Source organism: Opisthocomus hoazin, chromosome 3 (assembly GCF_030867145.1).
Source record: "Opisthocomus hoazin isolate bOpiHoa1 chromosome 3, bOpiHoa1.hap1, whole genome shotgun sequence".
NCBI lineage: Eukaryota > Metazoa > Chordata > Aves > Opisthocomiformes > Opisthocomidae > Opisthocomus > Opisthocomus hoazin.
Window position 1 is genome coordinate 81,074,585 of NC_134416.1, and position 25,144 is coordinate 81,099,728.

Here is a 25,144-nt window from a genome sequence, read left to right on the forward strand (position 1 = left end):
GTTTAGGGCCCCCCCTTTTTTTTGCTCACCTAACTACTCCAAGGGAAAAAAAAAAAAAGGAAAAAAAAAAAAAAGAAAGAAAAAATAACTTCACTTTCTATTTTTGTGAACACTGGAGAATAAAATAAGGATTCATACAGCTGAACACAGAGAACAGTTATACATCCATGTATCAATTACTCCCTGACTGACCAGGAAACTGCCTGATTTTCTTTAGAGCAACATACAAGACAACAAAATTCAATGTAACCCATTTATCATAGGCACAATATTACCTTTACTCACCAGTAAAAGTACCTGCGGTTTACCAACTAAAGCCACAGCAGTAGAGAGTTTCCGCTTTGTGCCAGCACTGTATGTTCTCACCAGTTTGTCAGCATGGGCTTTGAGATGTAACCGGTTAATAAGGTCTTCTGCAACCTGTGGTATAGAAATTTGAAGGCCAGAGAAGATGAGCCAAATTAGGTAGTGTTTGTGCTTAGATTGAAAGAACACTCTGTGCATATTAAACAAATGTACACGTTGTTTCCTTATTTACCTTCATTTGTTTCAAATTACTGCTTTCAAATCCTAGACACATACAAAAAGCTGCTCCAGGACCCCTTAGTCCTCCACAAAGGATAAGGATTTTCTTATGTAGAAAATTGGGCTTTGTCATTGCTTGTAACAGTCATTTGCTTTCAATTTGTGTTGATGGGTTAGTGATCTAAAATGTTCCTCATTTTAGCTTATTCACTGGTATTTATTTGATCAAACATCTTAGTGACTGAAAATTCAGGAGACAAATTTCTACATCAGCCACAAAAAGATGGAAATGGCAGAAAAACAAGTCACAGGTTGAAGATTCAGAGTTCCTTAAAGACAAAAGGTAGCTTAGAGCCATAGTTATATACCTTTCTAACAAAAGAGAGGGGTAAGTTGACCCTAGATGTTTCAGCTATAATTGCTTAAATAAGTACGTGTGATGTGAGTGGGGTGGGCAGGCACATAAGCACAGCTGGAGACAATGTTAATGCTGTTCTCTATGGCCTTTCTTCTTTACCTGTTGGAGACACTCCCAATGTACAAGGCTCCCTCACATACTGGTGCTAGAGAATTTTATATGTTGCAAGAGCCTTGCTCCGCCTATATCAACTATCATTGCTAGGCATCCAGGGAGACCTCAAGTGAAAACATGAGGGACACAGCAGCAACTTTTCTTCTTACAACTGCCAAACGCACTCTGCAAAGCAGCAGGTATTTAGTGGCATGGTGCTGGGTGGGTGTATCATGAAGGGGTGATCCAATTTGTAATAAAGCCAGTATGTCTTCAAACTGAATGTACCACAGCTGTGAGATTCTTGCAAAACAAGTAGTTGCATAGTGCTCTGTTGTGCGAGATCAACAGCCAGAGTACCCCCAGCAACACGGTCCATGCTTTTTGCTCCTTGGTGCTACCTTCAGCAAAATCCAAGGAAGGACTGGAAGGATTGGTCAGATCAGATGGACAGTCTCCAATTAATTCAGAGAATCCAACATGATGAACAATATTGTGAATAAATAGTCACTATCAATTTCAAATAAGCTGCCATAAGCACAATATTTTTTATGACAGTTTTATGCAAGATACTTATGAAATGATCAAGATATTCGTGACCCTTTCAGCAAGATTTTTTCAGTGCTACGTACAAAAATAAGAGACACCTCCAAGAGAAAGTTCTCTGTAAGTAGGAACAACGCTGCAGTGTAAGAATCTGCAGTATTCTAGTGTGGATCCTGGCACTGGTATTAATAGTTGTTTGTGTTTTGTGTACCCTAATGTATAACCTGACATTAATGCATGTTCTCAGACAAAAGCTACATTTCATAAATATTGCTGTGACTATATTAAATGCATAGAGTTTTTAAAAATACTCTTAATCAACAACCATTAAACCACCCACAGGTAATTTTATACTGAAAATTTCAAGTTTTCTGCTATTTCAGAGTTAATCCACAGTGATTTACTTCTGTTTAGACACTGTGGCTGCATGTCAGAAGTGCTGCAAATTTGAACATTCTGTGGCTTTAGAAATGGTCAAGCATCTAAGCTATATTCTAAGATCTAGTAGCTGAGGTTTTTTGTTTGGGCTTTTTTTTTTTTTTTTTTGCTCTCAAGCATAGGTCTCATTATGCATCGAAACAGACTGTACAGTGAATACCTCTAAAGTGTATGGTAGACAGCTTATCCACTCTACTAAATTGACTTGAGTTTACTACCACTGGGAATGCATGCATGTTAGTGACAGTAGGATTATCCTCCCACAAATCCACCAAAAATACACAGAGAATTGCACAGAAAAGCCAATAAAAAAATTAAGACCAGAAAGTGAAAGAGTGTGTGATCTCCTGTTTACACCAAAATTAACATATATTGTAAGCTACAGAAGTCTTCAAGAGTTATTAAACAATAAGAACGAGTACTCAATATCACAGTTGGAACGTAGTAAAAACTACCCTTCAGCTATGACCAGAACCACTGTTTCTCAGACTGCTTTGAAGTGTTACCAAAACTCTTAGACAAAGTCAGAAAAATGCCATTCTTTGAAAGAGACAATGAATGCTGCACAGGGAACAATTTAGAATTCTCTCTGGGAATAGTGCTGGAGAGAGAAGAAAGAAACATTCAAGCAAGCTAAGTCTTCTTGTAGTCTATAGCCCCCAAGGAGACTGAATCATGTGACGGGCTTGAACATAAAGCTCTTTGTAGGCAGCAACATTAAAAAGAATCGACTTTGCAAGATTTACAGTTCTACACAGAGAATCCTCCCAACTATCTGGTATCTACTCAAGCATTCAGTGCACAGATGCTCATGACTACGCTTTCTCCCATTTTGTACAAGGAGAGAAAGCCAGGCAAGTCCTCTGCTACTAGAATTTTGCAAGACAAGGTTTACTTAAGGTAAAAAGAGAGGGGTGGGAATCATTTCGTAGTACCCACTTTGCTGCTGCTTCAAATGTGTAGAACTTCCAAGATAAACCTTGCAGGTCATTGCAGTGCACACCACAATCTGGGTTGATAACTAGATACACTTCTTTGGTGCAAAACATAGCAAATTAGAACAGATTTGGAGCTGAATTACACCAGTGACATAAAGGCAGAAGGATTAACCAGCTTTCTTACTCCTAAAGATTTCCCAGCTGCACCAAAAAAATATACTATTCCTGCTATCCTCCTCATCCCTTACATTTCAAAGGAGCACTGCAGAGCATGCTTCAGCAAACACAAGAATATAGAGCTCATTCTTCTTTCAAGAGACAACCCCAACCCTTTCTCTCTTTTGTTTAATGTATATCATAAGATTTCCAGTAATAACATTCTCAGCTTCATCAATATGACCTAAACAACAACCAAACAGTGATTTGAATAAAATTAGAAACATTATATATTACATATATTGTGGACGAGCCTGTACGTCTGCATTATAACTTCATTTACCTGTATAATCACTGGTATATTGTGGTATGTATCATAATATACTATAAAGTAAAAATGAAAACCCCTCTTAAACTACTTTAAATAAAATTCAGAATTGAATATGTGACAAATCCTCAAAGAGACACACGACTTTATGCAAGAGATTTACAATTCTAATGGTTTCTTTCCTTTAGTGAATGTGAGATATATACACAAGCACCTTCTCTCCCTCCTTGTCATATTTATCACGATGTTCTATTTCTGGTTTTAGTTATTTTCAGCAGTGAAGAGTGAGGAGCTACATCAATTTATTTAACAAGTTGGTAGCACTGAGGCTAAATTAAAAGACACAGAGCTTTATGCAAATATATACATTGTGAGTGCACTTGTACCGTAAAGTTGTTTTACATCTAGTCATGGCTCTAGTAATGTATTTAAGCTCTTTCCTCCCCTACCCCCACAATCCAGTTTATAACAGACTTGACATCTATCAGCTAACAATTTCCCTATTTTCCAACAATCCTCAAAATTATTTACTTTTCTCTTGTCAATTCTAACATCTTTAGCAAAAGTTCTTTTTCCACAAATGAACTGGGACTAGTTCCCCTAGAACTGTAACATCTAAACCAAATCCTCCAATACTTCGTGCATTTCCTAAAGACTACATTCATTCCAGAACAGGCAGTATGGCAATTTTGCACACATATTAATATTTGTGGGAGTAAAGGTTAAAGTAGGCATGTAGGTGTCCTCTATCCACCAGCGAACCAAGAGACACATCCACCTTACTGAAAAGCAGTAAGGGATGCTAATTATGTAACCACTAATGGTCATGATTTTCCACTCTCTTTGATAACTACCATTAATATTCAATTAAAAAATTGAGCAGTACTGAGAGTTTTTAGTTAGTCTTCCAGAAAAACTTGGAGTTAGAGAAGATTCAGTCTATTAGAAATCACTAGAAATGTGATGGTGGTCTATCTTACCTTCAAAGGCTGTATGCATCAGTGCATTAAGTTTGCATCATTTCTGACATAATATACTGTAGAGTATATTCTTCCTATTTTATTTTGAACAAACGGTCATAAAGCAAACCTGACATAATACTGAAAATGTGTATCATACCTAATACAAATGATAATGAGCATGGGATTAATTCTAGAGTCACCTGAAGAATAACCCAAGGAACTACAGGCCAGTCAGCCTCATCTCCATCCCTGGAAAGGTGATGGAAAATCTCTTTCTGGATGTCATCTCTAAGCAAGTGGAGGAAAAGGTGGTTATCAGTCAACATAGATTCACCAAGGGGAAATCATGCTTGACCAATCTGATAGCTTACTGTGATGGCATAACTGGCTGGGTAGATGAGGGGAGAGCAGTGGATGTTGTCTACCTCGACTTCAGCAAGGCTTTTGACACTGTCTCCCATTATATCCTCCTAGGGAAGCTCAGAAAATGTGGGCTAGATGAGTGATCAGTGAGGTGGATTGAGAACTGGCTGAATGGCAGAACTCAGAGGGTTGTCGTCAGCGGCGCTGAGTCTAGTTGGAGGCCTGTAGCTAGTGGTGTTCCTCAGGGGTCAGTACTTGGCTCAGTCTTGTACAACTTATTCATCAATGACCTGGGTAAAGGCACAGAGTGTACCCTCAGCAAGTCTGCTGACAACAAAACTGGGAGGGGTGGCTGATACACCAGCAGGCTGTGCTGCCATTCACCAAGACCTGGACAGGCTGGAGAGTTGGGCACAGAGGAGCCTGATCCCTGGGGAGGAACAACCCCATGCACCAGTACAGGCTTGGGGTGGACCTGCTGGAGAGCAGCTCTGCAGAGAGGGACCTGGGTGTCCTGGTGGACGACAGGTTGACCGTGAGCCAGCAGCGTGCCCTGGTTGCCAAGAAGGCCAATGGGATCCTGGGGTGCATTAAGAAGCGTGTGGCCAGCAGGTCGAGGGAGGTTCTCCTCCTCCTCTACACTGCCCTAGTGAGGCCCCATCTGGAGTACTGCGTCCCGTTCTGGGCTCCGCAGTTCAAAGAAAGATGAGGAGCTACTGGAGAGAGTCCAGAGGAGGGCTACAAGGATGATGAGGGGACTGGAGCATCTCTCCTACGAGGAAAGGCTGAGGGAGCTGGGCTTGTCTAGCCTGAAGAAGAGAAGGCTGAGAGGGAACCTTATAAATGCCTATAAATTTCTCAAGGGTGGGTGTCAGGAGGATGGGGCCAGACTCTTTTCAGTGGTGCCCAGCGACAGGACAAGGGGCAACGGGCACAAACTGAAGCACAGGAAGTTCCGTCTGAACATGAGGAAGAACGTCTTTACCTTGAGGGTGATGGAGCACTGGAACAGGTTGCCCAGAGGAGCTGTGGAGTCTTCGTCTCTGGAGATATTTAAAACCCACCCGGACGAGGTCCTGTGCAGCCTGCTGTAGGTGACCCTGCTTCGGCAGGAGGGTTGGACTAGATAACCCACAGAGGTCCCTTCCAACGCCTACCATTCTATGATTCTGTGATAACTATACACTTCCAAAATAGTCGTTCAAAGTGCCAGGTTCCGAGTAAGTGAGTGCAGTGTAGTTTGAGCATCCTAAATAGCAAACTTTCATCAATTCCACACTGAACAGCATTCATTCTGCTTCAGAGTGAACTGAGAATTGTTAGATTTCTTACATTAGGAAAGAGTATACTCATGGTCAAACTTCTCAGAGAAAATATTCTTTATCCCAGAATCTTACAAAATTGTACACATTAATTCTGCTTGGGGTCTGAAAAAAGTAACCAAATAATAAATGAATTTACAAATTCCTATTTCCAGCAGCTATAGAATATAACATGTAAGGAAGCCAATGAGATTCCACAATAAGTGAAAAATCTTCCTGGAGAGTTAACATAAAGAGAAATCATACTGAAAGTCCAAGAAGTTGCCTCTAACAGCCTGGGTGAAGCTTATGTTGAGATTTGCAACACAAGTTGTAATGCAAACGAAACATGTCATTTTATGTTCTGTTAATATTTTATATTTTTTAACAAGACATGTGCTGTCTTTTGGAACAAATTCAGACATTGAAACTTGATATATTAAAGAAATAAAAATAATATGTTAAATTCATATCTGTCTAAATAGCTCAAAAGCTCTACACTAACTTTTCCAGTTTTGCAGCAAAAAGAAACTTTTGGAGCAGAAATGGAAAGCAAAATAAAGCTTTTCATTACATGAAGCTTAACATCGATAGCAAATGACCCGTTTTTCTCCTCCTTTCCCATTCAGTTAATTACTGTTTTGGAACATTAAGTGCACTCAACTTTATATCAGGCACTTAACTCCTGCTGCTGATAGATCTGTCTAGCAAGGGATTTGATCCTTGAAGTTAGTGCTTCGATAGATAACTTTAGGAGCAATGCATTCTGTAAGTCACCTGCCAGCCTGACAATTTATTAAAAAAGTGAATGTATGTTTCCTTCCACGTCAAAACCATGTGCTCTCTAGAATAGATATGTGTGTGCACATTAGCATAAACACTCACTGGTAAACATTCAGAGGTAGTCCTGGAGCGCCATATCATACGCAGGAGGGAATGAGAAAATAACAGCTTACATTTCCACACAGCTGCTATTCCAAAGCATTCCCAGGCCTTATTTTCTTTACAGGCATCTAAAATGCACAATTTCTCCAGGCACCAGACATTTCTGAGTTGAAACACAGCAGCTGTTCAACACTTGATGGCCATGCTGCATAGTTGGAAGGGCCCACTGACAAAACCGTTTGTTTTCCTCTGAGATAGCAGCATTTCAGGTTTTGATGAAGGTAAACCAAAGTAGCTAAATATTATTTGCAGGAGCCCTTTGATGCCTTGATCGCAAGCATATGGCAACAAAGTCTGCTCTGCAATCCATGCTGACAAAAAAATGAAGGCAACTGAAGGGAAGAACAGTGTCTATATCACAAATGTGAAACTAAGGCACAGAAGGCTGCCTATAAGGAATATTCTAAGCCTACGCCTAGTTGTCTAAGGTCCAGGATAATCAGAAGATAAACATTTATCTTCTCCCAGTGCAGCACAGTAACATAACTCATCTCTAAACAAGGCAGAGTTGATTTTGGTCCACTCGAAGGAGGACTCATACGTGAATTACCACACCATTTCAGGAACTCTTTCCCAAATGCTTTGAGAACTGTAATTGCAGTAGCTATGTACTAATTGCCCAGAGAACAGCTGGATCTGAAAATGAAGTGGAAGTTCTTAGGTACACCAATTATTCATAAATACTTCTGCATTTGAAATGGGTTTTATGAATGCTGGGTATTTCAGAGAGAGCGCTGTTCTCCCATTAGCTACAGAGAAAGTATGCGAAGGCAGGTTACCTTTGTGGCTCCTCACCAAATACAGAGACACCCCGCAGGCACAACACTGAAATGTGTTGGTATTATCCTGCTCATCACACTCTGGAAAACTTCCCAGGCACCTGGGACAAGCTCACTGCCCCACGGACAGTTTACTTTTGAAATCCAGGTCCTTAAGCACACCACTGATCTCTCTCCATTCTCAAGCTTCCACATAGCTCCTGATCGTGCCCCTCATCCTCCAAAACAGTTGCTGCTGGGAGGCCAAATGACCCAAAGGAGTCACAAATCAAGCAGTGCTAGCAGGATTCATGTGCACACGCAGACACGCTCTCCTCTCCTCTACTATGTGGTGTTGACAGGGCTTGCGCAGAGTCTAAGATTAAAGCATTAACAGCCCACTGTAATGCATGGATCAGTTCACACTTCTCAAAGCTACTGTCTCCAGTTGTCTGCAGATAAGGTATTACCAATAAGATGATCTCTGCCAGTGCCACCTGAGCAGCCTTTCCTCACACCTGTGAGTACAAAAAAAGAATGATAACTAAGAGCCTGTGACTCCAGGAGTCAGAAAGGTAGCACAGCACTAAAAGCCCTACTCAGCTCTCACTCAAAGACACCCCTCTTAGCAAATTTCAAGTCAGTTGTAAAACTAACTCTTCCAATAAGGATTACCATCCACCTGGGTTTAAGTTCTTCAGCCTATTCACAAATGGGGAGTATGCTTACTCTATACTCTCGAGTGAGCTTGCTGAGAGTAACACTGTGTGTATATGACCCAAAGTACGTGAATTAAGAGAGTCTCAAGAAATTTAATTAAAACTATGTACTTCTATGATTCAGGTGCTTCTGAAATTTTCATTCTTCTTAGGGTATCTTAAAACCTGCTTCATTTGTAATACATGGTGTACCATTTGGACATATGCATTTCAAGAATATACTGTCTTTTCCTACGAAAAGACAGAAAAAACTTAAAAGCCATGCTCAGAGTATTTTAAGAGCACTGCTGCATAATTAAACAATTGAACGGTTTTAAATTACATGTAGGACAAAAAGCATTCAATAACACCTGTAAGGCATTTGGATATTTAACAGCATCCTTTTGAATGACTACAAAGCTCTAGAGGAGATGCTAGAATCTCGTCCTGGGTTTGGCCAGGACAGGGTTAATTTTCACCGGACTCCAGGAAGGGGCACAGCCGGGGGGTGGGGGCTGAACCCACCCGGCCAAACAGAGCCCGGTATTCCATACCATGTGACGTCACGTTGGGTTCCGGGGGAGAGGGGGGGGTGGCTCGGGAGCATGCGGCGCCGGTCCTGTCCGGGAGAGTGGGTCTGTGGGGTCGTGCGGTTTGTTCTGTGTAATCCCCCTTTTCTGTATCGTGGTTGTTCCTGTTCCCTCTGTTTGCTGTTCTGTTAAACTGCCCTTATCCTGACCCACCAGTTTCTGCCTGTTTCTTTCCATTCTCCTCCGCACCGCGGCGGGGGGAGGGGCGGCCGCGTGGCGCTTTTGTTGCCGGCGGCAGCCGAAACCAAAACATTAAATTGGCGCCCAGGCGTGGGGCGGGGATAACGGCAGGGCTGAGCAGCGGGTGTTAAAACTGCTTTCTTAGGTTTTGTTAAATTTTGTTATAGGCATTTTTCTGTGTTAGTTAAATAGTCACCGGTAAAAATGTTGCTGACTTTGATCAGATGGCTCTGGTTTTTGAATCCTTATTTGCAGTATGTATTCAACACCGTGCTGTTCATCATCACTGGGAAAAAGATCAGGATGATAATTTTGTTGTACTGTATGATGTCGACTTATGACATGATAATGTCAATGTGCATGAAATTAGGCTTGTATTTGCATGCGGTACTGCGATCATTTCCATACCTCGGATCCTATGTCTTAGGATTTGTTAATAATCAAACCCAATCTGTGGGGAAAACCGGAGGGGATACCTTCCGCCACTCTTTCGCCCCCCCTCTCTCCTTCAGGCCAGTCCTAACGGCTTTTGAGAATTTCGAGTACCCGTGGGATGCTCAGGCCAGCGGGTTTCTATTGTTATGCCTCCTGAATGGGCTTCAGGTTTTGTTTAGGGTTAAGCAAGCAGTTAAGAACATCCTGCAGAGACGTGCCCCGGAGACGGATAGCTGTGAGTGGCTGGGTGTGTGGGACAGCATGGGCAAGTACCTAGGGCAGTGGACACCTCCGATGTTTTTTAAACTCACCCCTGAGCAAGTACAGAATCCGGAAAAACTAGTAAAATATCCGCAAAAAGTGTGCTGCCACCCTGGGAACTCCAGAGAGACACAAATCACTGCAACGTGCTGGGGTCTGGCCCATGCCTACCGAGCTGCCCTGTTTAACACTGTTCAGAGCCCTAAAAGGGAAGGGGGGGAAGCGAAGCGGCAGGCACTGCGACTGGCGCTGCCGCCTCAGCTGGCCCTTCAGCCCCTCCAGCCCAGCAGGCAGTCACAGCCCCCCTGACCGGCACCACCGCTGCCACAGCTGCAGGGTCTGCCTCAGTTTCCCCAGCGGGCACGGCAGCTGCTCCAGCTCCAGCTGCAGGCATCGCGGCTGAGCCCAGTGACCAACCTGTGCCAGTAGCAGTCGCCCCCGTAAAACTAAAGAAAGACGCAAAGAGAGCAGATCGCTCCGGGAGGGATGACGATGAGCCAGGTTCATCACGGGAGATAGAGACCGAGATCATCACCCAGTCCCTGTCCCTGGGCAAGCTGCGAGACATGCAGAAAGATTTCAGCCGCCACCCTGGCGAGCACATTGCCACCTGGTTTTCAACAACTGGCATCCAGCACAACTTCATCAAGATCAACGTCTCCTGCAGACTGTGGGCACGGGCCGCACCAGATACACCAGCCGTGAGCTCCGGATGCAGCAAGTGACCGCCCATCACCACACATCACCTCTCCTGCTATGGAAGACCATTACGACAGATGGAGCCCGAAGTCATGGATTAAATGAACTCAACAGACACTTTAGAGTGATGATCCATAGACTAAGGGAATGATATCTGGAGACAGGAGAAGTGGTGGTGATCAACTGGACAATGGGGGACCTGGGCATGACGTAGATGGTATGGAATAAGGGGTGGATAATGTCCTGGGTTTGGCCAGGACAGGGTTAATTTTCACCAGACTCCAGGAAGGGGGGTGGGGGCTGACCCCACCTGGCCAAACAGAGCCGGGTATTCCATACCATGTGCCGTCACGCTGGGTTCCGGGGAGGGGGGGGGGGGCGTGGCGCGGCGTGGCTGGGACTCACTCGCGGCTCGGGAGCGTGTGGTGCCAGTCCTGTCCGGGAGAGCGGGTCTGTGGGGTCGTGCGGTTTGTTCTGTGTAATCCCCCTTTTTTGTATCGTGGTTGCTGTTTCCCTCTGTTTGCTGTTCTGTTAAACTGCCCTTATCCTGACCCACCAGTTTCTGCCTGTTTCTTTCCATTCTCCTCCGCACCGCGGCGGGGGGAGGGGCGGCCGCGTGGCGCTTTTGTTGCCGGCGGCAGCCGAAACCAAAACAAATCCGTTGCCAGCTTTGTGTCTATTAAAGTGCCAGGATAATAGATGCTAGTTATGATAGAGTTTTAGCCCAACTGTTAGAGAGGAACTGTCAGTTCATGGAGAAAACAGGTAATTATACTTGAGAGGTTTAGTGCAATAGCAATTATTCCTTAATATATTTCCTTTAGATCAATGGAAACATATTCAAGTTTTCAGTACTCTGCTAGCACTCAGAAGCAAAAACTACCACCGATGAGTTATGAAGAGAAAACAATGAAATAAAAGACTGTATAATTTCTAAGCAGCCTGCAGGAGATGTACTTTTGAAACAGTCAATTAAAAGTCCAGCCAGGCAGGATACTGCCCAAGAGAAGGGGCAAAAACTTTTAAGACTTTTTTTTTCTTCCAGTCTCTCATCCAGAAACACCCAAATTATTACCTTAAGACAGAAAAGTTTCAAAATATTGCCTGTCCCGATGCTATTATTGGGGCACGATGGCAGTTATTTCTGAATACTCAATGTCCCATTGTGGGAATCATACCTTATTCTGGAATAGCACCTAGCTGCTGGAGACAAAAAAAGCTGCAAAAAACTGTTAGGCTGCCCTCTCACATATAGACAAGGAACTGACTGTAAACCACTTAGCAGACCCTGAGGCATTAGCGAAGAAATTGCTGGGTAGGTAGAAAAAAAGATGTTTTAGTTACAGTTTTTCAGTTTTGCTTCTGGAAAAAGGAAAAGAAAGACAACAGGCAGCATTCTGGAAATTACGAGGACAATCCTAGAGCCATAGCAACTACATGGGACCAATCTATACAGCAGGAATAACAGACACCGACTTCACATCACACTCCAATTTCCTCTTGTTAACAGAGGTGCAATTAAGCACAAGAGACTGAGGTCAGATCAGAAACTTCCATCTACAGAGACAGAAAAAAACCTGTATTTTACACTATATCCATTTGGTACTTAATTTCTGGTATTAGCTGACTGATTGCTTCTACAGAAAAAGATCACTGTTTGCTGCTCAGCACAGCTACATCTGTATCTGCAAATTCAAAACTTCTCAGTGACATTCCCAGATATTGTCATCATCTACACTAGTAAGCTCTTAAAGCACTTTCTGGCATGGGTTTGGCCTCTCCTCCTTGGACACAAGTCCAGGCCTGGTATGGCAGCTGGAGTGTTTTAGGGATGGCCCCCAGCAGACAGTTTGAATGCAGCCACTATCTCATGAAGTTTAAGACATTCACTAGCAGAGTGCTGACAGCTGCCATCTCAGCACCCAGATGTCTGGTTTATTTATACAACGATTTTTAATTCCTTCAGAGTTTAATGCCATCTCTGAAGAAAAGATTTTTTTCAGAGTTGTATGACTTGGAACATGTGGTGTTTCCTCCCAGTTCTCTAAGTGTGGTAGTGAAGGTGTTGAACCATTCATAAATTTCATTTCCTTTGGAGTTTTTGTGCCTAGCATTTCGTTTACATTAGTGTTATTTTGCTATGCTCAGTGACTTTATTGTGTTTTGAAATGGCAGAAGATTGAAAAAAATCCACATTGTTTAAATGAAGTAGTAGTAATGAAAAATCTTATTACTAAGCTGTTAAGATGAAATATTATTCTTCCACATGAAAAAAGTACAATTGTTTTGTAAAGTTCACAGCCCAACCTGGCTTCAGGTTTGTCTGCAAATCTGTTCTGGATAGTTACCTTATCGATATCCTGTTTTGGAATTCCACGCAGTGTACAGTAATAATAAAGATGCTCCCAACCTGTTAAAAGTTCATCCAGGGCATCTTGCTGTGGACAATAGCCAATGAGAATGCCTTCAGAGCTAGCAGACAGTATATCCATTTCAGACCTGTTTAAAGAAAAAACAGAAGACTTGAATGTTGTTTAAAAATACCCCAGCCCTGGGTTTCACCCTTGGGATACAGAGTCTTCAAGACACACACACTTACCCTCAACTCCATAGGTAAATGAGTATGAATCTCTTTGCTCTAATCACTTGCCGTAGTACCACCCACACGCAGTGCACGATATTTGTCGCTTTCAGATTAGCACTGCCACCCGTGCACCACTGTTCTAATGGGATGTGTGTCAAGGTGAACAGATCAACCCAGGAGGAGGACAGATCTGTTAGAATTCTTACCAGGTTTGCCTCCCTCGTCTCTTTGGTAGACCCTGCTCTAAGAAGACATATTTCAAAACCATACAGTGTTTATCACATTCAATATTGAAGGGGCAGTAGTAGAGACAGAGGGAAATGTTGCTGTTTATTCTTTGTGTGTCTGTGCACGCACATAAGCACGCATGCATTCTCTAAACAACAAGAGTAAAAGAAAATGCAGACTATTAAAGCCTAGTATGTTAAAAGACAATACAGAAAATAAATTATAAAATGATCCTGATTTAAGAGGCTTTGGCCATCACTTTGTAGCTGTACAGCATTACTTGAAATTACATTCATTGCTAAGAAGCAAGCTTGATTGGAAGGGTGTCTCATTACCCATAATGACACTAAATCTATCCTATTTATTCCAACATCTAATTCAACATTCAATGAAGCTGATTTACATGTACAGAAAAGACCTGTCAAAATTAAGATACTTAATAATAAAAAAGTCTGAGCTTTGAAAAAAAAAAATTTTAAAAGGAGTCTGAGTAACAGAATGGTTTTCCCCCTAGTGGTTTTCTACATTTCTGGTTTAGAGAACTAAATATATGATTAACCATTAAACACAGAGTAAACGTATTAAATGCAGGATCTACGAATTCCAGCACTAGTGAAAACATAAATATATATCTCCTGTTAACAAGATGCAGGAGTCTGGGAAGAAAAAGAAGACAAAAATTCTGCATTTTACATAATGAATCACAGCACCAAAATACATTTTAATGCTATCTAAAGATAAATTATCATGATTATGAATGACAAACCTTGCTGGGGACAAATTAGAATGGTCCTTTGCTCTTAATGGCAAAGATATAAAATTTTAGTATTTTTGTAGGTTTGGAAGAAGGTGCCAAGGAAGTTAACTGCCTGTAGACAGCTCTCTAAAAGACTTAGCAAAAAAGAAAAGGGATGATAGGGAAAAGGGAATACTAGAAGAGTACTTCCTCACTAGTTTATATCCACTTATAGGTTATTTTCAAGGATGTATATACATAATTTTTACCAGATCATTTTCCAGCCATATCTAAATCAAATGAAATTATTTTTTAAGGTTTTCTTCACCATAAGATACAAGTTGATCAACATTGATCTTTTTGCATAACCTGTCAGAAGCAATGGATTCCTTATTTAATGAATTCTAACATAGTGAAACATTATCCACAGTGAAATGCTGTCTAGATGCTGCTGAGCACAGAGAGGTGTGTCTGGGGTTTGTTTTACTAGGAAGATTCAGGCACACTAACAAGGTTTTCTTTTGGTGCACCTGCTGTCTTTGGAGAAAAAAGGAACTGGGCTTTTGGTAATATGCCAAGTTCAGTCATAAGAGAACAAATCACACTCATGTAATTTCAGGGTCATTTACTCAGCATGAACCCTGTAGCTGGATAGAAACATCTAGTCTGAAATGGGTCCATACCATGACGAACAAAAAATAGGTAAGCACAGCTGCAAAAAATAACATACATCTAGAATATAGCTAGAACTATATTAGACAATAGTTACTTGGTTTGCATCAGGAAATAAAAAAACACATCAATCTTAATTGTACAGATACGATTTTAGTGTTGTGCCTCCCATAAAGCTCACAGACTTAGATGAATAACAACCCAGCCACCAACCTTTAGCTTTCATAAAGGAAGAGTACAGTGAGAACAGATCATTTAATATTCTTACTCAGTTCAGTCCTTATCATGCAACTTTATCCATTAGTGCTGACCTTGAACATTTAAAGAGTTTCCATTCATAAAGAGATTCTAATGTATTCACTAAAGCACTCATGGACCTAATTTTTTTCCATCTCTGTATCTGTCAAAGCAGAAAACAATCTGACCAGAAGAAAAAAAAAAAAGCCATAAGAGGATTCTGGGTTTTTAGTAAGACTTTATTGGTATGTACAGTACAATGCCTATTCTTCCCTCAGCTATATCACCAAATAGATTTCCAGATCAAAAAGCTGGAGTTTATCCTTCAGTTTTATTTAGCCAGGTCCCAAGATTTTTGTCAACACTGAAAGACTAGATGAAAAAAAAATACAGCATAATTTTTAATTACAGTATATATTTTACAACAGAAAACTGCTCTCATCTCTGGAAATGGATTTTCCTTTTTCTCAGATTCTATTTTCATGAGTCTAAATGAAATTAAAGTTTCAAGTAGTGATGGCATGATACCAGAAAACCCTTTCACTAAATGATATACTGTAAATGTTTTTCCCTTTTTTTAAAAAAAATCTGGTGCCATTCATTAAACTAATTATAAACCTCTTCTTCCTAGACTAATAAATTCACAGATGATGTTATGGGAGTCAAATTTGAAACATATTTAAAAAAAAAAATCTGAAGTCAGATTAGCATGCAGCAAAGTGCTGATTTTTTTTCTGAAGCTAGAGAAAACCAGATGTTTGTTTTCTGCCCTTCCATTGTCATCATAGTAGCATTTTTCATTAGGCCATTCATATACACAACAGGACATACAGGAAGAAAAAACTCAATTTGTTTTATAAATAAAAAGAGAAAGAATATCTAAGTACAGATTCCAGCCCCTCTCTCAGCCTTTTTGTCCATAGTACAGTAGACACAATCAATTCCAGTGCAATATCTGAAAACTATAATCAAGAAATCAGACTTTTACACTAATACAGGAGTTTCTGTATCATTATAAAAACATGGAGTAACTGTTATCTTTAAACTCTGTTAGAAACTTTGGTTATGTATCCTGATCAAGTTAAGGCATAGAACTAACATGCTACATGAGTTTTCTCTTTCCTAGTAAATACTTCATTTTTAGACTATATTATTATGCTCAGTCAATACTTTCATTTACTATTTAATTTTTCCTTTAAAGTAGAACAGCTGTAACAGACAAAACCAACAGAACATTTCCAGAAAAGTTTATATGTTAAACAAAATTTTAAAGTTGCAAAATTAATTTCTAGGACACTTTCAGAAAAGGTGAACAGGATGTATGGCATCCATAAGAAAAATAGCACAGTCTAGCACTTGAAGCATGGAAGATATTGTATTCCAGCCCTTTCTAAGTGCTTTGATCTCCATTTATACAGTGAGAATTATGATACCTTGGTGCAAATCATCCTCAAAAAAATCCAGGACTCAAGGAGGCTTCCTAAAGTTTGGAGTGCTCATCTTACAGAGACTTTTATTATCGAGGGAAGAAATTAGCCAGACTTGCAAGATACTGGGGATAATAAACTAAACTCTTAGTGAACAAAACTTTTCATTCAAAATCATTCCTCCACTGATCATTTTAAGGACTTTTACATCGATCCATTTCTTTCACATGTTGAAAGAAACCCCTGAAATCTCATTCCAGCCCTGAAGACTACATTGGGGTGGCATGGGGTACTCCAGACAGAAAGCCTTTGCTGTCACTGAAAAGAAACCGAAACACTGGAATGAGCAAGAATGATCTCAGACAAAAGCTGTGGCCTTCTGCTACCTGAAATGGACCTGTAGTTTCCAGAAAGCTAGGCTGGAAGAGACTAGATTTGGTTCTTCTTTGTTACTGTGGTTACCAGCAACACAGCTTATAGGTAGCTGTGGTCTGACATCCAAAGGTACATCTCACTTTCAAGTTTCCAGAGACAACTTAGTGCCCTCAATATCAGCCTTATGGCTGGGTTTGAAAAAATTGTTTCACTTTTGACTCCGCTGTGCACTTTGCTTTACTTTTGTAAGCTTTTTCTGCAGTGTTTGAATGCATTTAAAATAAAGGCAGTGATATATATGGAATTTACAATGGCTTCTGTAGAGAGATAAATTCCATTAATTAGTCAAAAGGAAATACAAATTTGCAAATTGCAAAAGTAGTTAGACATTCCATTGTACTCCTAACTGCACATTCAATTCAGAGCATACTAAAGCTCAATTAACATTATAAAAAATCAAGGTTAAAATATAATTAATGTAACTATAGCTTAGTTATAATTAAACTAATTATACTGATATACAGCGTAACAACAGCTATCTCAGTCATTATATTGACGTAAATTTATCCTGGCTTTAAAGTAAAGCTATTTGAATTACATTTTAAATTATTTATCAAGCTGAATATCATAACAATCAAAAGAGTCCAAGTTCTAGGTATAAAGAAATATTTCACTTTCCTCTCCTCAGAGAGCAATTCTTTGGTCTTATGACTTCAATCCAACAGCTGAGCTGACTGACACTTAATTCAAATCTTATGGGGAGCTGCTGTCAAGGAGGATCTCTCTGTTCAGAAGGAAGATGGAAATTCATGGGGAGATATATTAATTACATGAGGAAGACTGCCAAATGCTTCAGGCGTCAGTGGGGTAACTTATGAATGACACCCATCTTATCTATTTCTTCCTCTATGCACCACACTACAAGTGAGACTTTGCTCTAAATATGACCTTAAAGTCAACTTTATTCAGCAAACTACAATGGCAAAGACTGCAAAATACCGAGCACAAAAAAGGCAAACAAACCACTACTCACATTATTTATTATTTCACATTGATCTTGACATGACAAAAGTATTTTGACACTTTCTCTTCCAAGCTGCGTTTAGCCCTCCTCAGTTGAAGGAGGCTTTATGACACAGAGTCACTGAGGAAGACTTAGACACAAATATGTAAAGGGAAAGAAAACAAAGAATGGCCAAGGTACACTCAAAAAAAAAAAGTGGAAGACATGTACAATATCTGCTGACACGTCAGCACAGCAGAGATTCAAAGACTATGAGGACTCACTTTGTTTTCCTTTGTTTCACCAAAACAAAGTGTCAGCTTTTCTTAGTACATATTTGATATAGACCTTACTTCTTCAAACTATTTGACAGAAAAACTAACGACAATTACGCTTACAGTTTTATACGCTAACTTTCAGTTAGCCAGCTCACGCACTGGTGGCAATCTAGTTATGGCAGTAGAGATAAACATAAGCAATTTTGAGTCCATTTGTACTCTTAAAGAAGAGAAGCTGTGCTACAGAGAACACAGAAAAAACTTCTAAATGTCAAGCAGACCATGCAGTTAACTATCATACAGATTTAAGCTTGACAACTCCTTCATATGGATGTTGTTCAAAAGCCAGTCAGAGTCTCCTAGTATCTTATAGCACCACACTTTACAAATACAGGTAAGCAAATTTTATTAAAATACTCTCCTTTCTAGTCATTTTCTTTTTTGCTTTCAATATTTCTGCCCTTTACGAGATGGACTGCTGGTACTTCAGTATCAGTATTTTATTTCCACATCTTCCAAAGAAACTGTTTCAATGCTGCTTCTTGCTTTGGCACTCTTTAATATCGGGGTTGCAAATATCCCTAGCATGGAGACACACTTGCTATATGATAACTATTTTTATGTTTCATTTGGAAAGATATGCCACTGACAATGGCAATGTTAATGAGGTACAGAAAATAATAAAAGGGGCAAAATCCCCTGTGAAAGGCCTTTTGCTATTATCTTCACAAGAATGGCTGTGGTTTGTGACAAATTACTACTGTTTATCTTACTGAACTCTCTTTATCATGACATAGTTATGACCAGAACGGGACTGCAAAGGTTAGAATTGCCTAAAAACATTTTCTGTAGAAGGGTATGAAAATAAAAATAAATCAGGTTTTTTGTAGACTCCTCAGCTTGTATACCATAAATGTGCATTTGCCATGTAAATGGTAAGTTTAGGCACATAGTGCATTTAAAATATCTATTTAATTTGCAGTGTATCAAAAAGAAAATAGCTTAATACAAACAGATCAGAAACCTCCTGTTCCCCAAAAGAATGTCCCCATCAAGAAGAATGCCAGGAAACCCTGATTTGCAGAAGACATGAAGTTAGCTGTAATACTTGATGAACATTCCTACTTAAGAACACCCCATCTTACGAATCTGCAAGATATTTTAGACGGAACTTCCCAAAATTCTATTTTACAATTCAACATACACTTTTGAAAAAGCTCTTCCGTTTCTAGTCTCCTGTGTTGTCCAAAAGTGCAAAAGCTGTCCTGTAAAATTCAAGGCTCTCTTCAGTGCACCTGCCTCGAAGAAACACTTCTGACTTCATTGTAAATTCAGTGAATTGAGTAAAATAGCAACCAGGAAAATGTACATATGGTTTTATTTGGGGGGTGTTGGTGGTGGTGGTGTTATATGGGTTTTTTTAAACCACCAACTTTCAAGCACAGTTATTCGAGAAACAGGAACTATTATGAATTAAGAATTTTCTGCATGGAGTTCCATCACTTAGGTTCTCCAATATTTATGATAATAATTTTGCATACTCATTTCATTATTTGGTCACGAGGAATGTATCATGAAGGATCCAACAGATTATAGTATCCTGTCCTCTCAGGGTCACAGAGGACAAAGGTTATATTTTTCCAGTCAAACCCAACAGAGATGGGATGTACATCTAAGCTGCTGCCATCAAGAATTGCTGTCAGAGGTAATATCTCTATGGATGCTGTTTCACAACAGATTTTAAGCAAAGAAGTCTAGATCTGCTGACCATCAAATGGTCTGCATCTGACCAGCAACTGCTTTCTTCAGCTAACTCTTCTCTCTTCCTCTTTGCCAGGAATACTAGACTTTTGAGCACATTACTGGAATAAGAAAAGGAGACTTCCTACCATGATATCCCCCTTCTTCCATTTATCTCAGGTGAAAATGCAAATAAATTGACCTAAAAGTCCCTGGGATGAGTAACTTTAGTCATTCTTCAGCTGTTGAGGAAGGGTTCTCCAGACCTGTCGTGGTCACAATCTTAACGACGGAAGAGTCAACAAATTAGGCCCCTGGTGATTTTCAGTAGTACAGCAACACAATACGCCGTGACCTGCTTAACAGCAGTTGCCAAAATATGAAGCAAGGAACAAAGTCAGGAATGACATAAATCTCTCAGCCTCAAAGTTGTTTGTTTCCTCAAGTTTAGCTACCATGTAACTGCAGAGTTTGCTTGAGGTTACCTTCTCAAGTTAGTGATAAGTTTTGATATCTTGGGAATATGGGTTTTACACTCACTTCAGCCACTCCAAACACCTAAAGATCCTTAACCTATGTTGACACCACCATAATACCAGGTAATAATTGATGTTGTCAAAGGTATTTTGGACACTTAAATGCAAATACCTAATACTTCCTCTCGAGTCTCCTAAATGTGTCGAATTTCATTACCTATATTATAGCATATAGTAAATAACGTTGAATCATAAAGTATGCTTGCATGTTGGATTTAGTAAACACAGTAGGGAAATGAAAGTAGCACACATGATATGCATGGAGAGCATTTAACCTGTTGTTAAATGCCAGTAGCATACTACAGTTGACCTCAGAAGAATTTTTATCCATTTAGCCACAGGAACGTACCATGTCTGGTAAAAGGAATACGGGCATTGTTAAATTGTTTTGTGATTTTTTTTTTTAAAGTTACCTTAAGGGGTTCTGCTAAAATAAATTGTGTAGTCAATAGACATCGTGTAAATGCCAATACACATGATGATGAAATATATACTTATTCTATTTGCTTTCAAGTGGATATTAAAATTTTGGAATTGTCACATAAGATGAAATCATTGACCCAAATACAGATCTGGTACCATATTGTACAGGGAAAGCTATATGCAACCCGTGAATGCACAGGTGGGACCAAAGGCAAGTTCTATTCAAATCTGTAGAAAAATAGTGCTCAAAATCTAAACAAAATCTGGGAGCTTAAATACCGCCTTGAGGGCAATATCTTATAAAAAATTATTACAGATTTTATGTCTGTAAATCTCGACTCCTCTTCAGACTCATGCTAAACTTCTGACCTCCATGATATCCTGATGCAAAGCATTCCATCAGCTCCAGAGAACACCAAATGTTAATTTTTACTTCATTTTAAATAACTTTTGTCATTGTTGTTGTTGCTTAATATCTGAAAAATTTTGTCTTCTTTTCTGGAAAATTAGAAGTTAAAAAAACCATCTAAAAGTCTCTATAGCCATTGTAAGGCCTCACTCATATAACTTCTTATTCTTGTAAGAATAATGTTTCCAAAATCTCTGTAGTCATCCCTTCTTCATGTTTCACTATTATTTGATGGTCATTTCAGGAGTTTTTTGTGATCAAATTACTTTTTTACACTGAATCTCTTGAAAAAAATTTGTTATGAAACATAATGAAAAAAATCGAACAAAACACACTTAAGTAAAATCATGTTTGGTAGTAGTGATGCTGTCCATTTCAAAAGAAGTGTAAATTTGCAGGAAAATGAATTTTGCAATGACTGAAACTACTTACACTTTAAAGTTAAATCTATTTATCTTTGTAAAGAAGTGAGCAAATATTGAGCTATGAAAGCATTTAATTTCTAAAACAAAGAAATGTAACTTGTCATTTTGGAAATTCCAAAATGCTTCCTTTACAAATTTTCTGAATTAAACCCTTTACCTGTCCTTCTCGAAAACACATATTTTGAAATAAACCTGATTTAGAAAAAATTATAAAATTGTTAACTGGCCCAGAATACATTTATATATACACTAATACAATTTTACTTTGACCTGGCTGAAAAACAAACTTTACTTCACCTCCAAATTTGCTGGGAAAAATGATAAATGTTGGTTACATCTAACCCAAAAAGTCCGTTATTCATTTATCACTTCATCAAAGTTAGCCTCGATTCACCAACACTGCCTCCTATCCTACTTACATAGCATATTGATCAAGTAATTAACTAATGACTCAGAAGCACACAAGTATCAGAAAACATTTTAAAATTATCCACTTGAAGCACTGCTCATCAGCCTAAGCCTGGAAACCTTTCACTGCAGCACTAGTATAGGGAATATATGTCCATGCATCTGGAAATACTGTGTGTTAAGATTTTTGTTACAATTTTAAAAGGCTGTGAGTTAAATCTTGTTAGAACCTACTCTTTTGCTACCAGACAAGTTCACTCAATTAACAAAGCTGTCAGATGGGATTAAATAATGCTAAAATGCTTCCCTGAAGAGACTTCACAGCAATTGAGAAATATACATTTAAAAAGGAACAAAACAGGTCCTTAGAGTACATTATAAAGGACTGAAGATGTGCTGAGTCTTTGATCACTGGCATTATCAATTAGCACTGTTCTGGTCAAACCCTGTGTTATTTACCCTGTAGGAGTCCTGATAACAGCACGTCCTGCAGATGGGATGACATCTCCAGTTAGCATCTTAAATACTGTGCTTTTCCCAGCTCCATTGGTTCCCAGGAGTCCAAAACACTGAGCCCCCCCCAAAAAAAAAAAAAAGGAGCAAAAGCAATCATTCTGCTATGCTGAAAGAAATACGTAATATTAATTCTTCAACAGTTTCTCCCCTTTTCTTACTTCTTGTCAAGTCTCTAAGATACTGTATAAGTATACACCATATGTGCAAATTTCATTTCCCACGGAAAACAAGTTTTAAAAAACACATATATATAACATTTTGATCACCCCCTAATTCCTAAAAGTAACTTATTTAGGATTCTAGCCCTCTGCTTAAAACCTTGCCCAGTAACTAAATGTGTTGTTTATCTGTACTATTAGTAAATGCTAGATTTGAACCTGAGGATCTCAAGCCCTGTTTAAGAGCCCTGACCACCAGTCTATAGAGTCAGTATTTCCCAGCTTCTCATGAGCTGCTTCACTCTGTACAAGTAAATGAACACCAAACAGCCAAGACATACACTGACTCTGAACATTTATTTCAGACCCTTAACTCCAATGAATATATGCTTAAGTCCACATATAGCACTTCATAACTTATGAAATACTTCTTTCATGAACCTGATAAATAGGCTTTAATCAGCAATAGTATCCTCCTGGTTACCCAGTTACCCAGCAATCGACCTATAACTGGTAGCACATCACTGGACCTGCGCTGCCATACACTAGTTTCTCGTATCTTCGAATTTGTTATTAGCAACCAAGAAAAGGCTTTTCCTTACCAGTATTTCTGAAATTGGTATCTGCAATTCCCAAAAGCATCAAAATCATGAAAAAAGAAATCCCAGATACATGCTGTCCTGAAATCTTTACTATATTCAGTGCTGAATTTCAGTTTAATAAAATAGTATATTATATGTTATATAAAAATATACTGTGATGATTTCAGCATGGGAATTACAAGTTTGCCTTGGTGACAAATTCAGGATTCAATCCACTGTTTACAACTGAGATGGGTATATTTTTTTTTTTTTTGACATTGAACTGCTATGCTACCTACTTGTTTTTTATGTTAGCCTATAATACAGTAACTTGGTAAAGATAAGCAAGAAAAAAAATTAAGACTCTGATGAATTTTCAGCTGTGGTATTCTGAACCTGGCTAGACGTCAGGTGCCCACCAAAGCTACTCTATCACTCCGCTCCACAGCTGGACAAGGAAGAAAAAAAAACAATGACAGGCTCATGGGTTGAGATAAGGACAGGGAGAGATCAGTCACCAGTTACCATCACAGGCAAAACAACTGGGCAAATTATTTTTATTTATTACCAATCAAATCAGAGTAGGAAAATGAGAAATAAACCCAAATCTTAAAAACACCTTCCCCCCACCCCTCCCTTCTTCCTGGGCTTAACTTTACTTCCCATTTTCTCTCTCCTCCTCCTGAGTGGGGCAGGAGGATGGGGAATGGGTGTTGTGGTCAGTTCATCACACATCATCTCTGCTGCTCCTTCCTGCAGGGTCCTGCACCTGGGGAGGAACAACCCCATGCACCAGTACAGCCTCGGGGTGGACCTGCTGGAGAGCAGCTCTGCGGAAAGGGACCTGGGTGTCCTGGTGGACAACAAGTTGACCATGAGCCAGCAGTGTGCCCTGGTTGCCAAGAAGGCCAAAGGGATCCTGGGGTGCATTAAGAGGAGTGTGGCCAGCAGGTCGAGGGAAGTTCTCCTTCCCCTCTACACTGCCCTGGTGAGGCCTCATCTGGAGTATTGCATCCCGTTCTGGGCTCCCCAGTTCAAGAAAGGTGAGGAGCTCCTGGAGAGAGTCCAGCGGAGGGCTACGAAGATGATGAGGGGACTGGAACATCTCTCCTTCGAGGAAAGGCTGAGGGAGCTGGGCTTGTTCAGCCTGAAGAAGAGAAGGCTGCGAGGGGACCTTATAAATGCTTATAAATATCTGAAGGGTGGGTGTCAGGAGGATAGGACCAAACTCTTTTCAGTGGTGCCCAGTGACAGGACAAGGGGCAATGGGCACAAACTGAAGCAGAGGAAGTTCCATGTGAACATGAGGGAGAACTTCTGTGCAGCCTGCTCTAGGTGACCCTGCTTTGGCAGGGGGGTTGGACTGGATGACCCACAGAGATCCCTTCCAAACCCTAACATTCTGTGGTTCTGTGATTCCTCCTCACACTGTTCCCCTGCTCCAGCGTCAGGTCCCTCCCACAGGAGACAGTCCTCCATAAACTGTTCCAACATGAGTCCTTCCTTCCCACAGGCTGCTGTTCTTCACAAACTGCCTCAGCATGGGTCCTTCCCACGGGGTGCAGTGCTTCAAGAACAGGATGCTCCAGTGTGGGTCCCCCACAGGGTCACAAGCCCTGCCAGCCAACCTTCTCCGGCATGGGCTTCTCTCTCCACATGGTCACAGGTCCTGCCAGAAGCCTGATCCAGTGCAAGCTCTCCATGGGGTCACAGGCTTCTCTGCGCATTCACCTGCTCCATTGTGGGGTCCTCCATGGGCTGCAGGTGGATATCT

The 25,144-nt window shown here is 40.2% G+C and overlaps 1 protein-coding gene across 1 annotated transcript in view; it reads right to left on the reverse strand.

Moving 5' to 3' along the window:
- The window catches only part of ABCA13 (ATP binding cassette subfamily A member 13), a 228,576-nt gene that overhangs the window by 25,841 nt on the left and 177,591 nt on the right, over positions 1–25,144 (reverse strand). Inside the window, 3 exon segments of the mRNA XM_075415298.1 lie at positions 286–420; positions 12,983–13,133; positions 22,575–22,684. Coding sequence (XP_075271413.1) covers positions 286–420; positions 12,983–13,133; positions 22,575–22,684 — 396 coding nt within the window.